Raw genomic sequence first — 21,270 nt, 5'->3', positions numbered from 1 at the left:
CCACTTTCTATATGTTTTTGCTATGAAGAAGTGGCGCAACAAACTCCCCAGCAACACATGTCTGTGTATACGTTAGAAGAACCTTTCACAATATTTTCTTATACGATAAGTGTTTTTACAACGACTGCAGAATAGCGAAATAAAGTTACTATAGTTCGGCCATTCAGAGAATGCGTTCCTGACACGTCGCGATTGAACTGACGACGTAATAACATTCATTGATTATTGATATAATAATGTTGTTTTAATGCTCCTCAATTGTTAAAACGGTAAACAACCAGCAAAAATATTTTTATCGTAACTGCAACGCCATTGCAAAGTTACGTCGTCAGTTCAATCGCGACGTGTCAGGAACGCATTCTCTGAATGGCCGAACTATAATTTCTAGCAAGAATTTCATTACTCTTGTTTCTAAGTACCTTGAGATATGATAATATGCTTTGCAAGGTAAAATAAAGATAATGTACTGACAACAACCAATCGTGATGGTCACTGCAAGACACAGCGTGTAAACAAAAAAATTACATAAGTACGGCATTATAATTTAACACAATACCTACAAAAATGGTCCCCGAATTATATGAAGTATAAACATGTGTAAAGGCGATGTAATTGCCTTTTAACCAAATGCCAAGAGATGGACACTGTATATCATATTCGTGAAATTCTGCCATCAATTCTAAGATACCTATAAGCATTTATTGGAAGTTTTTGACAATTATTCATGTATTTTTTAAGAAATCTCATCAAATCTTTTACTATTCATTCACTCTACTTGAAAAATACAATTTAAAATGTCCAGTAAGTAAATCAGCGAACTTTTCAATTAAGTAATAATTCACTGTTCAAGCATTTACAGTCTGTTTTTTAATCTCGTAGACTAAATTGACACTTGCAAAATGTCAAACTTTCAAATAATTTTGCTAGCTCTGTGGTGCAGTGTTGTACTTACGATACCGGTTCGTTGAATCGTAACTTTTTACAATAAGTCATCCTGAAATAATGGGCTTATCCTTGATGATTACGCATGGCTTTGCGTGGTCAGATATCCCTGGCAGTTTGTAGCACGTCGTACAGCCATGTGTACGTACGTGAATTTTAAATATAAAACTTTGAATGAATATTAAATTCGTCTATTATAGATAACAAGTTACGATTCAACGAACCGGTATCGTAAGTACAACACTGCACCACAGAGCTAGCAAAATTATTTGGAAGTTTGACATTTTGCAAGTGTCAATTTAGTCTACGAGATTAAAAAACAGACTATAATTATAGGTACATAGTAATATAAATTACTGTTTATATTTTGTAGCGAAGAAAAACTTCAATGGACGAAAATTGGATCTATACTCCACACTAAAGAATTTTCGAAAATTTGATACATATCACAAATCAATACACAGTTATGAAATCCATTTTAGCTGTAATTTTAATTGTAGAAATAATGCTAAGTCAACACTGTTTATGTCCAAAATTTTAAATTAAGTTTTTCAAATTATTTGTGATTTAACACATGGCTTCCTACAGCGATAAGTTTAAGATACCTAGATATTTTTAATTTATTATTTAATTATTTTGTACAATTATTATAAATAAAATACCAATTATAAAATTAAGTTCTATGTTATAGTTGTTTTATAATATTGTAATATTAATACTACATGAGATCTGATTTTTAAGAGCCGGTTTTTTAATCGTCATTCAACTTTTATCTAAAGAATATAATGTACTTGACGTTTTGACAGCGTTTGTATAGAAAATAGTTATGTCAAACCGCTATATGAATTCCTTAGATGGAAGTTAATTGATGATTGAAAAATCGGCCTTAAATTATATAGGTAATACGATTTAAACAAATAGGTATATAGATCTTATTTATAGTAACTAATGAAGCTGTTTTAATTTAAAGTTAAATGTTTATTATTTTTTAGCATCATCAAGAATAAAGTTCATACTTATTATATCACTGACTAAACTGCTTACGAAATTCGTTAAAATTAATAATATGTATTTGAATACCTAGGCTTGTATTGAATTAATGATGGACCTCTAAATAACTGTTCTTTCTCAGTGGTTTGAAAATAAATTCAATTCTACATAACTAACATTATACATAATACACATTTAAGCTTCTTATGCAATAAATAGATAATAAATAAAAAATACTTGTGATAATTCGAACTCATTTGCAGTTTTTTATTTATTAAAATATTTTTTTTTTGTCACATCCAACACAGAACCTGTTAATATATTATTATTTATTGAATAAGTGAAATAGTAAAATAATTTATTGAATTAATAAAACACACAATGTGCTGTACAATATAATTTTAGTTCATATTAAGCTGATTATTATTATTTGGTATCTTTTTAAACAAACGTGTGTTGTTCATTGTTGTTTTATTTACCCTTTTTTATTTGTTATATAGTAGTACAATATCAATAATAGCATCTCGGCCGATGGTCGGCTACGGCGGCTGTTCTAATCTAAGGAGATCAGCCAACTGCGCAGGACATTGCTCAAGCATTTGCTTGGACACAAGCGCACTCACTATTCCTTCACTCTCATAGCCCGATGGGACGGTCATTTAAGGCCTAGGCTTTGCAAAATACAAAAGCAGTGAGTTAAGAACACATTTTTAAGAACATCATTAGGTAATTTAAGGGCCCAGCTCTTGTCGGTGCAGCTCCTTCCATTTACGCCTATCTAGCGCCAACTCCTGAACTTCCTTATACGTCACAACCTTCACCTTTTCTTTAATTTGCTTGATTAATTTATTTTAATCTTTTGAGAACAGGAACTGATGCTTTCTTGTCAATTTCATTCATTGTTACGTGGGCTTGATAGTTTACCTGGGGCTTGATTCTGAAAATGTTACTTAATCGACATGATTGATATCCAACTGGGATTCAATCAGTGTGTAGCATTCCGCTGTTTTTTCTTTTAAATATACCTACGTTTTAACCCCTTTTTTGTAGTTCAAAAATGAATCATGGTGTCTGCAAAATTTACGATTGCAATATGATTGTAGAGCAAACTACCTACTGTATGAATAGAATAGAATAGAATAAAAGTTATGTATAATACCCAAATTGACTCGACAATGTGATAAATTAAGACCGCACCGCGGATTTTTTGATTTTAGATAGCTCCGCCCACTACACTTCCGCGTCTATCGCGTCGCGCAAGCTATACTCTTCACTCAATGTGTAAAATTTGAATTTCGCGCCAATCGCACACGCCGAGGTCAGCGCGGGGTCAGGAGAACCGAACAGGGAAGATAGGGAGCCGCAACTTACCTAAGTTTTTTATTTTTTGATCAGATTTTTTTTTTGTTGTACTTACAAAAAATATTTGTAATGAAAACTTTTTATGAAGAGTAATATGATAATTTGGACGCGTATGGTTGTGTGTATGTATGTGTGGTGTGTAGTGTATGTGTGTTTGTATATCCAGAACGGATGAATCGATATGTATTTAGGTTTTTTTGTTTGAAATGAAATTAATCGGGAGTGTTCCTAGCTTTATTTGGTGAATATCGGCCCAAGATGGCCGCCGCCACAAAATGGCGAATAACATATTTTTTACAATTCCTTCAGTATGGATATCAAATGAAAGGGCTTGATTAGTATGTAGAATCATGTATAATATTATTTAAAGTCCAAAGATAGCCACCGCCAGAAAATGCTGAATTGCATTGTTTTTTTATAGCTCTCTCAATATGGGTATCAAATGAAAGCGTTTGACCAGTGTTAAATAATTTATACTAATGTTATAAAGAGGGAAGATTTGATTGTTTGTTTCTGTGGATTGTATAAGCTCTGAAACTGCTTAACTGATTTGATTTGCTTTCACAATTAGAGATTTACACTATCCCCAGTGAATGTAGGCCATATTTTATCCGGGCACAGGAAGAAGTTCCCCGGGAATGCGGCTAAAATCGCGTTAAACAGCTAGTAAAAATTAAGTGGTTAAGGAATAAAAGCGTCGCAGATCTTGTGTGTTATGTATGCTATAAATGTATGTAGTGAAGCTGTGAGGTATCAAAGAAGTAATGAAGCTAAGTAATTCATTTTTAAACATATTTATTAAAACTGAAATATAAATAATAATATAATGTAAAAAAAAGAATTTATAGTATAACACGGTCTCCATAGATTTTTTGTTCTCAGAGTGCTTATAGTAAGTTCAACTCAGTCTTGCGCGCGGTTATGTGTGGGTAACCCTTGTATACATATATACAGTGACTTTGTGTGCGTGACAAGAGGTACAGTCGGGTACAAATACAGTTATTTAGGGGTTACGGCTGTTTAAGGAAAAACAGTTATTACGTAATTTAATGTTTATTTATCTGTGTAAATATCTATTGAAATTATTAAGTTCGTTTTTGATTTGTTTAATACCCAATAAAAATATTTATTTATTTATAATGATTCTGAATCGCTACTTGAAAAATCAAGTCCACACTTTTATTTATTGTCCTCGTACCCCGAGCTAGAAAATATGTAAGGAGTATTTAATTCATCTTAGATATTTCACCTCATTTATTTCCTAGATACTGTCAATGTCAATTTGAAAAAACTTATGAGAAAATAATGAAAAACTGTAAGATGTAATAATAAAAAGCTTTGGATGTTGTTTCATTTTTTGAAACGCTACCTGACTCCTTAAACATTTTCTTCGTGAACAACTAGACATTTTTGTAAACGACTGTACCCATAACAAAAAGCGATAAGAACACGTCATGCTCGGACGACGTCACTGTCACACGAGCGAAAGTTGTATATTTACAAGCCGACGCACACATAGGGCCGCGCGCAAATCTGAGTTATCGTCACAAATTATTATACCTACGGCCGGAGCGACAACATGCGCAGGTCCGACCTTGACGAGGGCTATCGCCGGACTGGCTCGTCTCCGTACACATTGTGTATCAATCGCTAGAGCACGGACATAAGGTTCAGAATTGCGTAGCGTCTATCATGATCGCTGCCGCTCAAAAAATCCAATATCTTAAAACTTTAATTAAAAATGTTTGGTAATAGTTATGGAAAAATGACTTTGACAGAACGTTAATATTGATGTTAAGAATATATTAGAGTAATTTTGAAACATAAAGATAGTGTAACTTCCTTGTAATTTCAAAAATAGTACTTTTTTAGACGTGTTTTCGGAATTAATTATGATCGAGTAAAATTATCAGTATCGTGTTTTCGTTCTGGCAGAATCTAGATAAAGATATCAATTTACCTATATCAAAATTTCAGATCCATTGGTAAGCGGGTAGTCCTATAATTTGGCATGGCAAACGGCTATCAAAATCACGGTGGCGTCTTAATTACTTTATCTGGATATTATTTATAATAGCTGGTCAACGTTAGCCAAAGTAATAAATATGGTAGGTATAACCAACTTGGTACTGACTAATTCTTAAAAACAGTTTAAATTATTGTCGACTTTTTTATGATAAATCATCAAATGATTCCTCCCGCTGTGGATTAGCAGCGTGAAGGAGTGTCAGACTGTTAGTGACTTAAACCCACTGGGGTTTGCCGAATCTCTTCGAGGAGCACGTGAAACAACGCTCGCTGCCGAGAAGGGAGACGGAAGGACGATGAGCCACCCGAAACTCACCACCCACAGACCAACGCCTACGACGGCCGGGAGACGTCACTCGACACCCGGCACCCGTGGTGTCTTCCACGTCCATGGCAGCAGCTGGGATCAGAGGTGTGGACTTCCCAGGCAGGGCACACCTGGGCTGTGAGGTTCATCCAGTCCTCCGGGCCGCCGTAGAGTGGCCCGAGCCACACCTCGAAGAGGGGACTTTTCGCTACTATTATGGCGTGCCCTGCACTGGGCTAACTAGCCTTTTTCGAATATTAAGGTCAGCTACCAGACACTTTAGTTAGTTAACATGAAAAAATAATCTTTACCTACTTGTATTACATAATATATCTTTTATTACATTATCCAAGTCTATGGAGATATTATATAAAATTGCTAGTTAATGTGATTAATTCTGTGTCAATTATCACTTTATCTAAATTGAGTAGATGTTATAAATAATATCTAGATAATATATATAATATGCAGACTTATTACTTTGGCTGTAACATATAGACCAAAAGGCATATCAATGGCAAACCAATGAAATGTCATTGGAATACGATTTTTCTTATATTAGTAGCGGAATGCCCGCTAAGGTTAAACTGATATTGAGATTCAATTTTGACATTTTTAACTTAGCAGAACCAAGCCAATGCAAATTTTAAAAGACCAGCTGTTAAAATTTGCACTAAGCAGTTCATATTTGGTCTTATAATCGTACCAGTATTGTATGGGATAGGTTTTGTTTGAGCTTTGAAATAAAATAAAAATTCCGTAAGTATGTATATCGAAATTTATACTTCATCAGTATTTAGCAAATTAAGAAATAAATGACTAAAATATTGTTAAGAAGTTCTCGAACTATGCTAACATAACGAACAGAAAACATTTTTTTGTTTTTGTTTGTTTGTACACTAAAGGCTCAGAAACTACTGAACCTATTTGAAAACGTATTTCACTGTTGGAAAGCTACACTCTTCCCAAGTAACATAGGTCATATTCTATCCCGGTATCGTCAGTAGTTCCCAAGGGACGCGGCTGAAACCTAAACCATTGGGTATAGAAGAAGTTCCTACTATATTTGTACGCATTCGACGAAGCAATGCTATTTATTGCTTTTTGAAATGTATAGGCGTTTTAATTTTCTGCCATCGATATATGTATATGTACTACTTTTCTGTCGTTTCTCTTTTGCACACATACTCAAATACAAGAGACGATTACAAGATTTTTTTGTTTGAGAGCCCCTAAAGCACATTTTATTCCAGTTATCAGTACTTGTTGTTATAGCGGCAGTATAAAATATAAATATCTCAACTGTCTGGCTATTCGGCTGTCTAGCTTTCAATCGTCTGGCTATAGTTAATGAGATACAGCCTGATGACAGACGAGCAGCGAAGTCTTAGTAAAAGGGTTATCCCTTTTGGTACGGCACCAACCTTAACTAAACCGATTTTGATGAAGACATAGCCACTTACTTTGCCGCTTAGGCTAGATAGCTGCCTGTTTCATAGCATCTAGTCATATTTTTGTTGCAACAGACTGTTACTGTTACAGCCTTTTTATCGTCCCACTGCTGGGCTGCGGCCTCCTCTCACACGGAGAAGGATTGAGCGTTAATCACCACGCTTGCTCGGTGCGGGTTGGTGATTTCAGACTTTATAGTCCAGGTTTCCAGGTGTCCAGGCTACAGACTAAATATACAAAATAACTTCTTCTTCGTTTTGAGTGAGCAAACCCAAATCGGCTTGACGGCCTCTGACGTCGCATTGTAACAACGACTGCTAAGTCCTAGATACTAGGTACCTACCATTTGTGGAAGCCGGATTTTCTTGCCCTCGCGGGTACGGGGGTAACACCGTCAACTTCCAGGCTCCGGGCTGCTTTGAGAAAGATTCTAAAACCTACAAAATGATTTCGAATCGAATTCAAAAGTCATAGCATCAAAAAAAGGGTATTTTCGTTTTGAACCGAATGTTTGGGGTCGAAACGCTCGGACCATGGGGCCCGAGTTCTCGGGTGCTGTTTAAGGACATAGCGAAAAGGCTTGTCGCTTCACGTGACCAGAGGGCTGGCTTGTTTTTTGGACAAAGAATTAGCATTACCATTCAACAGCAATGCAGCCAGTCTTCTGGGCACGATTCCAGGGGACAGCGATGCGGAGGAGTACTTCGACGCCTAACCCTCAGCTGGTTTTTGGTTTTGTTTTGTTATTTTCTATTCCCTTTTTTATTTTTATTCTTACCCGTAACTGTGACCCGCGGATGCCCCTCAAACTGAAGGCCAAAATTTACAAATCCGTCATAAGACCTGTCGTTCTGTATGGATCGGAGTGTTGGGCATTGAAAAAGAGGGATGAGAAGAGTGTAGCAGAAATGAGAATGCTGAGATGGATGTGTGGTGTTACAAGAATAGATAAAGTGAGGAATTATTACATTAGAGGAAGTCTGAAAGTAGCGCCAGTTACAGAAAAGATGAGAAGTAGAAGATTGTCGTGGTATGGGCATGTAATGAGGAGGGATGATACGCATGCAACAAAGTGTGTGCTAAGTATGAATGTAGATGGATGGAGAGGAAGAGGAAGATCTAAGAAAAGATGGATGGATTGCCTGAAAGATGATATGAATAGGAAGGGAGTGAGTGCCTGTATGACGAGTGACCCCAAGTAAAATTGGGAACAGGGCAGGAGAAAGAAGAGAAGCCAGTAATTCTGACACCAGTCTAACCAAGGCGTATTGGGTTGCCCGGGTACCTGGGTTGAGGAGGTCAGATAGGACAGTCGCTCCTTGTAAAGAACTGGTACTCAGCTACATCCGTGTTAACGATGGAATTAGTTTTTGTTGTTTTATCTTTTGTATTTTTTACCCTTTGATTTTTGTTGTAATATTTTTATGTCATTAAACTAATAAAATGACCAACGAGGGCGAGGTTCGTACGCATTCCGAACTCCTTGCAGTACTGGCTGCAACTAGCTGTTTACTTTTTAGTTTGTCTTTTGTTTTGTTTTTGGAGTTGTCATCGCGCCGTCTCGCAGCGAGCCGCCCTCTCGTTTTTCTTGATTTCTTTAACTAGTTGTTTTCATTTTAAGGCCGGATTTTCCCTCTTTCCCGGTGTTTACCGCAAACTATTGATACAGTCCACCTCCCACCGAGCACATCCGTTGGTCCTTCGAGCCGGATCGTTCCAGCAACTCGGATGTTTCGTACACCGCCAACTGAGAAAAACAACATGGTGTACACGGGAAGCGCGGCGCGCCGAGAACAAGAGGCTGAAAAACCTACGCCTACTAATGTAAAGAAGTCCGAGGCTAGCAGAAGACCATTGGTTAAATCTCCTTCTGCGAGGTCTTCAGTGAAGGCGAGGAGGGCACGATTGATACTCGAGGCGGCGGAACAAATGGCGCTTCTGAAAATGGAACTCATTGAAAAAAAGCTGGCTGCCGACCTGGCGAAGCTGGACAGCTGCGGCTTGCAGTCGCTAGCTGATGGTGAACCTGGTGAAGAGGAAAATGCGTCTCGGATCGAGGAGTGGGTGAAGACACAGCGCGTCACTAGCTGTCACGACGATGCGCTGCGCCCGGCACAACAGCAAGACGCTGTCTTGCAGCAATTGGATAACGCCGGCCCATCTCAGCTCGGGAACGTGCAACCAAACCAGAGCGGACCTGGCGACGGCACTATGCACATGATGGCATGTGCGCTTAAGGACCTAGCCGCCGCCACCGCAACCACCAACGCCAACCAGGCAGAAACTAAGTTGCTTAACCGACTGTCTATGCCAAACGACTTACCGAAGTTTGACGGTGACCCGCTTGATTGGCTACAGTTTAAGCAAGCGTATGAAGAGTCTTCTCAAGTCTGCAAGTTTAGCGACCGAGAAAACTTATGTGACGTCACTGCATGCGGACAACCGCATCATAGCCTGCTGCACTACGTGCCGACCGCTACCGCCGAAGTGGTCGTCGCCCCAAGCACGGCGACACAATCTGGTAGTGAACCAATTGAAGTGGTAACTCACGTTAAGACGAACGGCAACGAATGGTCAGTGCGGTTGAAAGTGGTTCCCGTACTTATTCACGGACCTATGGGTGCATTCAGTGCAAGTGCACTTCTTGACGACGGCTTCAACGTCTCAATGATCAGCGCGTCGTTGGCTGCGCGCGCCGGTCTGCGCTGGCGTACACAGACCATGCGAGTTCGTGGCGCATGGGACAAGAACGAGCTAGTGTGTGCGGCAGAACTAGTGGACTTAATCGTGTCTAACAAACTCGGTGAAAAGTTTAATATAAGTGCGCGTAGTGTCAACGAACTGAGCTTGCCACAACAAGGGTCATTGAACTTTAAGTGCAAGACCTATGACCACTTACGCGATATTAAAGACGATCTGTGTTTTGCGTCGCTAAAACCTGACTTACTGATAGGGCAGGATAACTACCATATATTATTACCTTTAAAGACACTAGCAGGCAAGCCAGGCGAGCCGTGCGCCACCCGCACACCATTGGGTTGGTGCCTGCACGGCAGAGTACCGGGTACTCAAACTCAGCACACCACGTTGTGTGTGTCGGACGTCGCGCCTGTTGTTGTCTCCGCGACCGACGAGCTGCATGACGACGTGCCACGCTACTTCACGCTGGAGCCAATGGGTGCCTCACCAGCAAAGCACCAGCGGTCGGTTAATGACCTCGTCGACCCTACGAGTGCTACGAGCAGCGCTACGCCCGTAGCGAACAACAACAGTGCTACGCCGCTGTCGACGACGTCGCTCAAGCAAACTATTATGAAGCCGACTAAGCTAAATATAGCAGATATAGCCACACGAGAAAACTACGATTGCTCGGTGTTACAAGATGAGTGGCTACAGGGACCTGCCTTCTTGTATAAGCATCCGGAATATTGGCCGCTAGATGTCGTTGAACCTGCGAACAAAGAGTTATTAGAATGTGTAACAGTAATTGATAACACCATAGAAACCTGTAACTTACCTGTACCTGAATCTTCACGCTTCTCTTCATGGCTACGCTTGCTACGAACAACAAGTCGAGTACTTACCTTCGTTGATAACATTACCAAGGCCATCAATAAGAGAAAACAGATAGCTTCCACCTGTAATCTGAATGATGACGTGATGGACAGGGCTGAGCGCTTACTAATAAAGCACTCACAAGCTTTATCATTTGGAAAAGAGATAAAGCTACTTCAAGCGTCTACGGCACTACCTACTTCGAGTAAGCTACTTACCTTATCTCCGTACCTAGATGAGCACGGAGTCCTGCGATGTGGAGGCCGCATCAACGCTGCCCCTGAAATAACTCCAGATGTTAAACAACCTGTTGTACTAGATGGTCGCAGTCACATTACTCAGCTGATTGTGAAGCATTATCACCAAAGAGCTTTCCACGGCCACCAGGAAATGGTGGTAAATGAGCTGAAACAGAAGTACTGGATTGTACGTATTAGACCTACTGTTAAACATGTTATTTCAAAATGCATGCTATGCAGAATCAGGCGTGCACAGCCTCGACCTCCTCGAATGGGAGACTTACCTGAGGGACGATTGGCGCATCATCAGCGTCCCTTTACCCACACTGGAGTGGACCTGTTCGGACCTATGGAAGTGACCATAGGACGCCGCCGAGAAAAAAGGTACGGCGTGTTGTTTACCTGTCTCACTGTGAGGGCTATACATGTTGAGCTTGTAGGAAGCCTTACTACCGATGACGTCATAATGGCTCTCCGACGAATGGCAGCCAGACGCGGGTGGCCGCGACACCTTTACTCGGATAATGGTACTAATCTGAGAGGCGCCGACAAGGAGTTGAAGAAGTGTGTCTCCGAATTGGATGAGAAACTCTTAGCTGACGGAGTACAGAGTTACAGCATGACCACTACATGGACGTTTTCCCCCCCTGCCAGCCCACATTGGGGTGGGGCATGGGAGCGACTCATCCGCTGCGTGAAAAACGCACTGAAGGTCGTGCTGAAAGAGCGAGCGCCTCGAGACGCTGTTCTACAAACTCTCATGACAGAGGTTGAAGTGATGGTAAATAGTCGGCCCCTCACCCATGTGAGCGTTGAGCCGAACACTGACGAGACATTAACACCCAACCATTTCCTCCTTGGCTCATCCTCAAACCTACCGACTATGGGCACCTTTGATGAGTCAGATACATTCTTGCGCAAACAGTGGAGGATTGCTCAGCAGCTGGCTGACTCATTCTGGCGACGGTGGGTGAAGGAGGTGCTGCCGGACATGCGTCCGCGAAAGAAGTGGCAGCAGGAGCAGAGGCCCTTACAAGTGGGTGACCTCGTTTTAATTGTCGATCCCGCATCCCCACGAAACGTTTGGCCACGCGGCATAATTCGAAGAGTGATGCCAGGCCAAGACGGCCGCATCAGGGGGTCTACTCTAATTCAACGAAACGAAACTTCGATATCGAACGAAATTCAAACGAAGTTTCGTTAGTGACCCTACTCTATTTCATTTTCGGATGCGCATACGAAGTTCGGAACCATAGACAATTTTCGTGAACGAATGGAATCTATAATATTGCGTGGGGCTTTTATGATGTCGACTAAACTAAGTTACGGTTTTTACTTTAACTTGAAATTATTAAACTTTTCAGCTTTACTTATTCATGTAACATTATAAATGTGATTCATTACATATTTCTTGTAATATTCATGCAAACAATCTTAACTTTCCGGCAAAAAATATTTTTTCAACTACATTCGACTCGACACTATAAAAAACCCTTTGACAGTCATTGCTAACCAACTAATTTGAAGAGTACTATTTCATGCCAAAAATGGGTAATCACGTATGACAACCAAAAATAGCTGCTTATTACAATCTTATCAAAACATGTCAACTTACAATTCTTTGTTTGAATACTTTGATAAGTTTTCTGAAGTGTGTTTCTCAAGTGTCGTATTAAATAAATCATGTTTCCAAGTGCTTTTATACCAAGGTACGCGTTCCCTAAGGAAGTATTATGTCGTACTTTACTACAGTCCGACTTCTACGTAGGTATTTTGGTTCGCAACAAGTTTTGTTTTGGATTTAAAAACTTCGTGAGTAGATATCATATTATACAAATGCAATATTTGGTTTCGCTCTAACGCCATTGCCTTTTCTAATACTAATCATTTATATTTTCAGTTTAAAATGGCTCCACATAAGGGGTTCGGCAACTCCTCAACAAATCGAAACCGTTCTCAATTTCCTGGACGAACATAGAGATTAAGCTAGTGGTAGATTGAATAGTTGAATCCAGCCAGGAAGATAACCTGAGAGTCCAGCTGTAATAGCTGCCTATGTACCACCACCATTGACGCAAGAATGTCTGACTTTCACACCTTGTAAGTATTTTACTGTGGTATATTGAGTAATGCTATTGTAAATAAATTGTACACAATATATTTACAAGCGAGCGAATACAGATTAACTTTACTATTGAACAATGATTGCATCTTTTTTATTATGTTTGCATATGGTATTAAATGGGTCAAGTGTTGAGTTGAGAACTTTTTGTTGTTACTTAACCCATTCAAGTGTCTTAGCCATATTTTGTTTACGCTGTTGTTCTGAGCTATTGACTGAAATTGGAATGTTGTTTTGCAGCCTCTCGACATACACACTCAACAAGGAGACGATCTGCCAGCACAGTGTAAGAAGCAGATTGTATCAATATGAAGAGGAGGGTGCACAGAGAGAGACGGTGAAAAACGCAGAGCTTGCAGGCATCAGGGGCGAATTGGCAGGCATCAGTGCTACCCTGTTGCAGCTGCATAACACAATAAAGGAATATGTGGATAGGAATTAAGATTCTGTTAATGTATTGTTAGTCATTAATTGTGTTTAGTATTTCTTTGTTATTAATTTGTTATGTTTAAACAGGGTAATAGTAAATAAAACTTTAAGTAGGTATATAATTTATTCTTTTATTTAACTCTAAAGGAAAGAAATAACATCATGTCAAATTCTTAAAATCAATAAACATAGTTCTTCTGGAGCATGTTATGATGTGCTTGAGTAGAACTTTGTTCTACCTATTCCTTTCTAAAATTTGCACTAACAAAGCTCTGCAAAGTTGTATCTGCCTTCAAGAGAATCTTCAACAGCTTTATGTATAGGTATCATCATATGCCCCTTAGAGCATACCCAGAGTCACCTAAAATATACATGTATATGAAAATATGTGAATAACACTACTACACAATATAAACTTGTAAGTTTGGGGTACCGTTTTTGTCCCAACTTGTACAAATATATTCAAAATGCAATAAAGTCAAACATACCTAACAGATAAACTGTTTCATTCTGGAGACCTTCCAAGTGGCTTCTAATCTCTCCAAATATAAGCATCATGTGTGTTGCTCCACCAAATGACACATCCACATTTGTTATATAGTAATCACTGTCACATATCTGAAAAATAATAAAGGATAGATGATCAGCATCATAATAAACAACAGTCAATGCCTCAATTAAATAATTGATGTTTAGTTCTTATACTTACAACGTGGGTGTTAAGAGAATGAAAATATTTTCGATTAAAATATTGTTCCTCATGCTCCAGAAGGTATAGCAATTGAAATATGCATTGTTTGGAGGTAATAAAGGCATGAATTCCTGGCACAACTCTTCGAAAAATTGCCGACTGAGTCTGTGATTTCCTACAAACTCTACGTCGGGAATTTCGCTAATATTTAATTGATTGCGCAAGCACTGCCGGTTCCTTCTTCGCTCTACACGATCTTCACGTAAAGCTGCTTTAATTAAAAGCATTTTTATAGCCTTTGCCAATAATTTTCACACAAAATTCACAAAACGAAAAGTAACACGAAAATCAAACGATAACTCTTTTGGTTTCGTTGAATTTGAGGTTAAAATTCCGAAGTTTCGTCTGTCAAACTCAAATATTCGTTCGTATCATTTCGAATTAGAGTAGGTTTATAGACAATAAACGTCAAACAATCTTCGTTCGTACGAAATTTCGGAACGAAATGGAACCGTGGTAAGAAGTTCGCGAAATTTCGTACGAAAGTTCGTTTTTCGGTGAATTAGAGTAGACCCCCAGAGTCGCCGAGGTGCAAACAAAGTCGGGCATATTGCGACGACCGGTAGCACGAGTTGTGTATATAGCTATCGGGAATGAGTGCTGACGCACTGGGGTGGGGGATGTTAACGATGGAATTAGTTTTTGTTGTTTTATCTTTTGTATTTTTTACCCTTTGATTTTTGTTGTAATATTTTTATGTCATTAAACTAATAAAATGACCAACGAGGGCGAGGTTCGTACGCATTCCGAACTCCTTGCAGTACTGGCTGCAACTAGCTGTTTACTTTTTAGTTTGTCTTTTGTTTTGTTTTTGGAGTTGTCATCGCGCCGTCTCGCAGCGAGCCGCCCTCTCGTTTTTCTTGATTTCTTTAACTAGTTGTTTTCATTTTAAGGCCGGGTTTTCCCTCTTTCCCGGTGTTTACCGCAAACTATTGATACAGTCCACCTCCCACCGAGCACAATCCGGTTTGACTGGAAGCCGATGTTATCTCGGAGGATGATGAGTATAGGTATACATTAGTAGAACATCCGACACGTGTCAACACGTGTCGACTCGAATTTCGCCAATCCCGGGCAAACATTAAGAAAAACCCGGACATTTGGCGTAAATCGTATTTTTTTCCGGGACGAGTCCGATTTTTCTTATTTACAAACAAAACAAGACCTAATTTTTTATCCATTTACTATTATCTACTATATCCTTAAATTCAGTAAGGTGCTTCCTTACATGAAGAGTGTCCGGGTTTTCCCCGGACACTTCTTAAAACCCCGCCCGGACGGCCTCCAAACGAAAACAAATCCGGGGAAACCCAGACGGATGGCACCCCTAGACACGTAACATGATTTCCGGCAAACGTATTATTATGCGTCAAACGTAGGTATAATAATTGAGTCATTTTAAATTTTAGCTTAGTTGCAACTAGCAGTCTGAATAAAGCCGTCGTGTTCAAGTAAAACGTCAAAATATTATACATAGGTACTTGAAGTCAATCGGTGCAGTAAAAAGTTTAAAACATGGATGGAAATGCAGGTGAGTAAGAATAATATTGCTTATTTTTTTAGGCTCCGTGCCCATAGAGTAGGTAAAACGGCACCCTATTAGGTATTAAGACTTGGCTGTCCGTCCGTCCGTCACAAGGTACTCACTACGTCACTGTGTAAGTACCGCGATAGCTAGATAGTCTAAACACACGATGTATGTGTTGCCGCTAAGAAAATAAATACTGAAAACTAGTATATGTCATGTGTTTGTTGTAGAGTATGATTTTTTTTAAGACATGGTAGTCATAAAGTCGGCGATTTATAAAAATGTCCGCTCGCAGAGGTCCGAGCATTGATATGTTTTTTGTAAATCAATGTTGGCGAGGGAATCCTTGCCTCAGCCCTTCTATCGTCCGATAAGACGATAGTAAATACATTGGCAATCGAGTGAATTTAATTATGCCAAAACTTAAACCACGGAACATAAAAATATTTTTCTTTAAATCGCGGGTTTTTCAGGGTTCCGTAGTAAACTAAGAATCGTCATAGTTTCGCCATGTCTGTCCAATTAGCCTTTTTCCTGGGAAGATTAAAAAAAAACCACTAGGGGCTAACCGGTGGGGGGGTACATGTTAAATTTTATGTTTCATACACAATTAAAAAGGAACATGGATACCAATCACGCTCGCAAAGTGCAAAAATAAAAAGTGAAATAAAAATCTACCTACAGGCCTACAGCTACATGCCTACACCTACATTCATTCATCTTCTTCATTCCAACCCTACTCTGTGTGATATATCGTTTAATAGGTGTTTGAAAATAAAACTGGGGTTTACAAAAATAATTTTTCGGTAATATTGATATTTTCGGAAATAATCGCTCCGAAAGTTGAAAACAATGTGTCCCCCATCCAATTCTTGAACCATAAGCTTAAAACATATAGAACTTTATATGTATTGACTTTCTAAGTAAATTATTTTGAACTCGTTGCAGTGAGCAGTTTTTGAAAAATTCTTCAAATTTATTTATACACTTTATAGCAAGAAACTCCATAGACACTCTTCTAAAAAAAACCATTGTTTACAACAGATATTGTTTTTTAGGTTGCCCTCCAGGGGCGGGGACTTTACATAAATCATTAGCGGAAGTTCTGTTTAAATTAGCGGAAGCTCTGGGTAAATGTATAGCGGAAAATCTGGATAAATCAGTAGCGGAAGCTCTGGGTAAATCATTAGCGGAAGCTCTGGGCAAATCATTAGCGGAAGGTAATAACGATACTGCTTCGAATACTGCTAATGCGGAGAATTCTACGTCGAATACTTACGAAGAAGATGAATGTGGACCAGTCGATAATTCAGCCGACTCCAGGTGGACATTGAAGCATAAAAAACGTGCCCCTGGACTTAAGGAACTGATACCCGAAAGTGGCGTATACATAAATGCTAGATCCTTTGAAAACATTGAAACGTCAGCGAAAAATGCTTCAGATTTAATTCGCAAGCTGATGCCAGAGATATTTAGCGAAAAAGCCTTGAATGTTTGCAGTTTAAAAGGCAAGTTTAATAGACCTGGCTTAGATTGTAATGCCGTCAGAACGATACTTACATTTGTTGATGAATACGGCGCAGAAAAAAAATGGGACAAGTATGGGAGAGACGTTTGTTCAGTTATGAGGAGTTGGTTAAACAATTACAGAGAGAAGAACGCACAGAAAAAAAATACAGACTCCCCGCGGGGGAAACAGTAGGCACCGCTCATTATATCCTTGTGTACTATTTATTAGAAAATTACTTAATATTGTGTGTAGAATTCATATTGTTTTTTTATCCAAAACTGGGTACGCTCCCAGTCGACACCGATAGTGAGGTTTTTAATAGTTTTTAATGAAAATGTAAATATGATAAACCCATATCAAAAGTTTTACACAAATACTATTAACTTGTAAGGTAAATAAATATTACCACACTATTTTTTTTAGATAAATAAATATTACACAAAACATTATTTAGTCGATCAACGATAGGGGACGATGTTTATGAAGTTTTAATTTTGGAAATAAATAACTTGGTTTTTTATTGTCTTTTATCATTTTTATTCTTCTTATTTTTTCTTTATTGCACACTTAACAATAAATATAAAAAGAATAAAGACAGTGTATGTACAGTGGCGAGCTTAAGGTGATCTTCACACTGCCCCGCATCACGCTGCATCTTGCGTGTCGACGCACCTACGCGCGTCCCTGCGGGAGTGCAGATCTGCATCATCGTGCGGGTTTTTCACGCACTCACGCGCGTAGGTGCGTTTTGTAAATTCACGCACAGCGAGTTCCATTTTCAAATATACACGTCACGCCCATTCAAAATCACGCGCGGCATTGCGGGATTCAGTGTGCCATACCTTGCGTCTCGCCCCGCACCTACGCGCGGGGGTGCGTGTTTCTCCGCATGTATGTGCGTGATCCGCATGAACGCGCGTGGATGCATTTTCAGTGTGTTGGACTATGCGTGTTTTCCATACAAACGGAGATATTTCCATACAACGGAAAAAAACGCATCCACGCACTACGCTGCATCATGCGGGGCAGTGTGATAATCGCCTAACCCAGATATAGAGAGATTCGACAGTGGTAGGGTAGATTAAAAAGTACACAACAAATATTAATATTACTAAACAAAAATATCAAATAACAATGTTTCCTGTTTTTAACCCCGGACGCAAAAACGACGGGGAGTTATAAGTTTGACGTGTCTGTGTGTGTGTGTGTGTGTGTGTGGCATCGTAGCTCCCAAACGGATGATCCGATTGTAATGCGGTTTTTTAGGGTTCCGTAGCCAAAATGGCAAAAACGGAACCCTTATAGTTTCGTCATGTCCGTCTGTCCGTCTGTCCGTCTGTCCGTCTGTCACAGCCGATTTACTCGGAAACTATAAGTACTACAGTGATGAAATTTGATGGGAATATGTGTTGTATGAACCGCTACAAAAATATGACACTAAATAGTAAAAAAAAGAATTGGGGGTGGGGCCCCCCATACATGTAACTGAGGGATGAAATTTTTTTTTTCGATGTACATACCCGTGTGGGGTATCAATGGAAAGGTCTTTTAAAATGATATAAAGTTTTCTAAAAAACATTTTTCTTAAAGTGAACGGTTTTTGAGATATCAGCTCTCAAAGTCGTAAAAAGTATGTCCCCCCCCCTCTATTTTTATAACTACGGGGTATAAAATTCTAAAAAAAATAGAGGTGATGCATGCTAATTAACTCTTTCAACGATTTTTGGTTTGATCAAAGTATCTCTTATAGTTTTTGAGATAGGTTGATTTAACTGTAATTTACGGAACCCTTCGTGCACGAGTCCGACTCGCACTTGGCCGGTTTTTTTGTTTATAAGGAATGTCAGTCGAGAGTGTTCTTAGCTATGTTTGGGGGAAATCGGTTTAGGTCTTCAAGGCCGTTGTTAGGTGTGGTAGGAATATTACTCGCTCAGTTAACTTGCAAGCATATGTGGGATCTGAAATTTGAAACACTAATGTCTTCTGGAACCAATGAGCTGGTCTGCTGTTAGGGCACGAAGATAGGAGACGTAACCCTGAACTGCCTTTTAGTAAACCCATCGAGTTTGGGCTTGTTGAATTTGTCTTGACTAGTTCTCTTCATGTTTCTAATTGACGAGACCCTGATGCTGGAAATCGGATGTGGCGGATGAAACCCTGGAATGCCAGAATGAAACGGATAAACCAATTTATATTTTTGCTGAAAATCTAGAATGACCAAAGGTTAATCTTTATTGTTTCTCAATCTGTGCAATTCTAACAGAGCCAGTTTGTCATGAGGACTGTTAAACAGCTTCCTTTGGCCGAGATCGCATATAGCGACCCCATCTTAAAATAAAAGAAATTAAATGAAAGAAGGAAAAATTAAGGAGCTCCTTCAAAAAGCATGAAATGAAATGAAAATATTAATTAAAAAATAAACTACCAACACAAAAAAGTACGCAATTTTTATGACAAAAGGCTTAAAACGCTAAACCCTAAAAAAAGCAAAAACATAACTTTCAACACTACGTAAGTACCAACTAAAGCATGTCAGACTAAACTAAATTTTGATGTGTCGGGGGACCGCTTTTTACCTTAAAAAATACTTACATAAATCAAATTATACCTACCTAATTACAACATTCCTATTAACAAAAAGTATCTAAACAAAATTATATAAAGTAGTACCTACATATGCAGTAGTCTATAATTACTGCTAACGTTAGGCTAATAAATTAGAGCGGTCCCCGATACGACAAAATTTAGTTTAGTCTGACATGCTTTAGTTGGTACTTACGTAGTGTTCAAAGTTATTTTTTGCTTTTTATAGGGTTTAGCGTTTTTAACCTTTTGTCATAATAATTGCGTACTTTTTTTGGGACGGGGTTTTTTTTAAATTAATAATTTAATTTTTCTGTATTTTATACTTCCATTATCCTCTATCGAGCGTGTTTTTATGTGTTTTATTCTTGTAGTCATTAATTCTTTACTACCTCTATTTAAATAATAGCTGAAGAACTGGTGGAATTTACTAGTTCTACGCCTAATCTCTCTCCGGCGGCGTAGGAGTGAAGGAATAGTGAGTGCACTATAGTATGTTCTGCGCAGCTGCCTGATCCTTACATAAGCTTCCATCATAGTTTTCCTCGGCGTTCCGTGGAAACTAGTTCAAGCAGCCCGATAAAAAGTATAGTAAGTACATTATAGTCTTTCTCGGTAAAATAAATGGGTATACCTAGATGAAGTTATGAGTAGGTAGAAATTCAAGCAAACTTCAGCTTTGTAAAATTAAGTATTGGCGTTATATAACTATGATTCTTCAGCACAGCTTGTGTTTGTCACCTAATTACAGACACAGATTAATACAAAATTAAAATTAACTGTATAGGTAAGTATCTTCCGAGCCTTTTCCCCACTATGGCCATATACAGAAAGAAAGCTGGAAGAAGCTGGAAACTTATGAGCGCTTATCGGCGCTTGACAGCGCAGGAAAATATATTAACTGTGCCGTGTAATATATAAGTGGTTATGTATAATATTTATTTAATCACTTTGGCTGTAACATGTACATAAAGACAACAATTTATTTGCAAGAAAATGCTATTTATGTTTTTAGTTTTTAACTTTTGATCTGATGTTTTTAATATCTTTACTAATCCCTAATTGTCCACTGTGAACATAAGAACCTCAATGTAACGACAACCCAGGGCCCCAAGATACAGGCTCCGCCTAGTTTGGGGACCACAGAATTGATGAAAATGTCTCCCGTAGAGTAGTTACAGTGTACTTACTATTTTATAATTCACTAGCTTCTGCCAGCGGTTTCACCCGCATCCCGTGGGAACTACTTCCCGTACCGGGATAAAAAGTAGCCTATAGCCTTCCTCGATAAATGGGCTATCTAACACTGAAATAAATTTTCAAATCGGACCAGTAGTTCCTGAGATTATCACGTTCAAACAAACAAACAAACTCTTCAGCTTTATAATATTAGTATAGATTTAGCCTTAAGTAAACGTAACTGTGGATCAATTAAGTTTATTACATATTATAATTTTTAAATTCTTTGTATT

The 21,270-nt window shown here is 38.8% G+C and overlaps 3 protein-coding genes and 2 long non-coding RNA genes across 9 annotated transcripts in view; 4 read left to right on the top strand and 1 right to left on the bottom strand.

Annotated features, from left to right (window-relative positions):
* Nucleotides 1-2,395, top strand: part of LOC124642986 (homeobox protein six1a-like) — a 38,010-nt gene extending 35,615 nt beyond the window's left edge. For 2 of the 3 annotated variants that reach the window (XM_047181815.1, XM_047181814.1), the window contains exon 8: nucleotides 1,316-2,395. The gene's annotated coding sequence lies outside the window, so the exon portion shown is untranslated. The remainder of the gene's footprint in view (nucleotides 1-1,315) is intronic. The other variant, XR_006985851.1, reaches the window with a different exon arrangement.
* Nucleotides 2,396-11,126: 8,731 nt separating this feature from the next.
* LOC124643112 lies at nucleotides 11,127-14,788 on the top strand. The gene is made up of 2 exons (XM_047181968.1): nucleotides 11,127-12,012; nucleotides 14,697-14,788. Exons 1-2 carry the CDS (start codon nucleotides 11,147-11,149, stop codon nucleotides 14,779-14,781), a joined length of 951 nt encoding a protein of 316 aa, XP_047037924.1. The 5' UTR covers nucleotides 11,127-11,146; the 3' UTR covers nucleotides 14,782-14,788.
* LOC124643114 lies at nucleotides 12,016-13,548 on the top strand. 3 transcript variants are annotated; one of them, XR_006985874.1, is made up of 3 exons: nucleotides 12,016-12,643; nucleotides 12,776-12,975; nucleotides 13,238-13,548. It is a non-coding gene; the product is annotated as an uncharacterized LOC124643114 (long non-coding RNA). The 3 variants fall into 3 exon arrangements; XR_006985873.1 differs by having other exon boundaries at nucleotides 12,016-12,687; XR_006985872.1 differs by having other exon boundaries at nucleotides 12,016-12,975.
* Nucleotides 13,538-14,682, bottom strand: LOC124643113. Its single transcript, XR_006985871.1, has 3 exons — nucleotides 14,136-14,682; nucleotides 13,915-14,044; nucleotides 13,538-13,787 (listed from the first exon to the last, which is right to left on the bottom strand). It is a non-coding gene; the product is annotated as an uncharacterized LOC124643113 (long non-coding RNA).
* A 782-nt stretch (nucleotides 14,789-15,570) lies between the features above and the next one.
* LOC124643148 lies at nucleotides 15,571-17,735 on the top strand. The gene is made up of 2 exons (XM_047182022.1): nucleotides 15,571-15,708; nucleotides 16,764-17,735. Exons 1-2 carry the CDS (start codon nucleotides 15,693-15,695, stop codon nucleotides 17,405-17,407), a joined length of 660 nt encoding a protein of 219 aa, XP_047037978.1. The 5' UTR covers nucleotides 15,571-15,692; the 3' UTR covers nucleotides 17,408-17,735.
* Nucleotides 17,736-21,270: the final 3,535 nt, after the last annotated feature.

Source organism: Helicoverpa zea, chromosome 26 (assembly GCF_022581195.2).
Source record: "Helicoverpa zea isolate HzStark_Cry1AcR chromosome 26, ilHelZeax1.1, whole genome shotgun sequence".
Lineage (NCBI taxonomy): Eukaryota > Metazoa > Arthropoda > Insecta > Lepidoptera > Noctuidae > Helicoverpa > Helicoverpa zea.
Note: the sequence above shows the minus strand (reverse complement) of the source record. Positions and strands in the feature narration are given on the sequence as shown.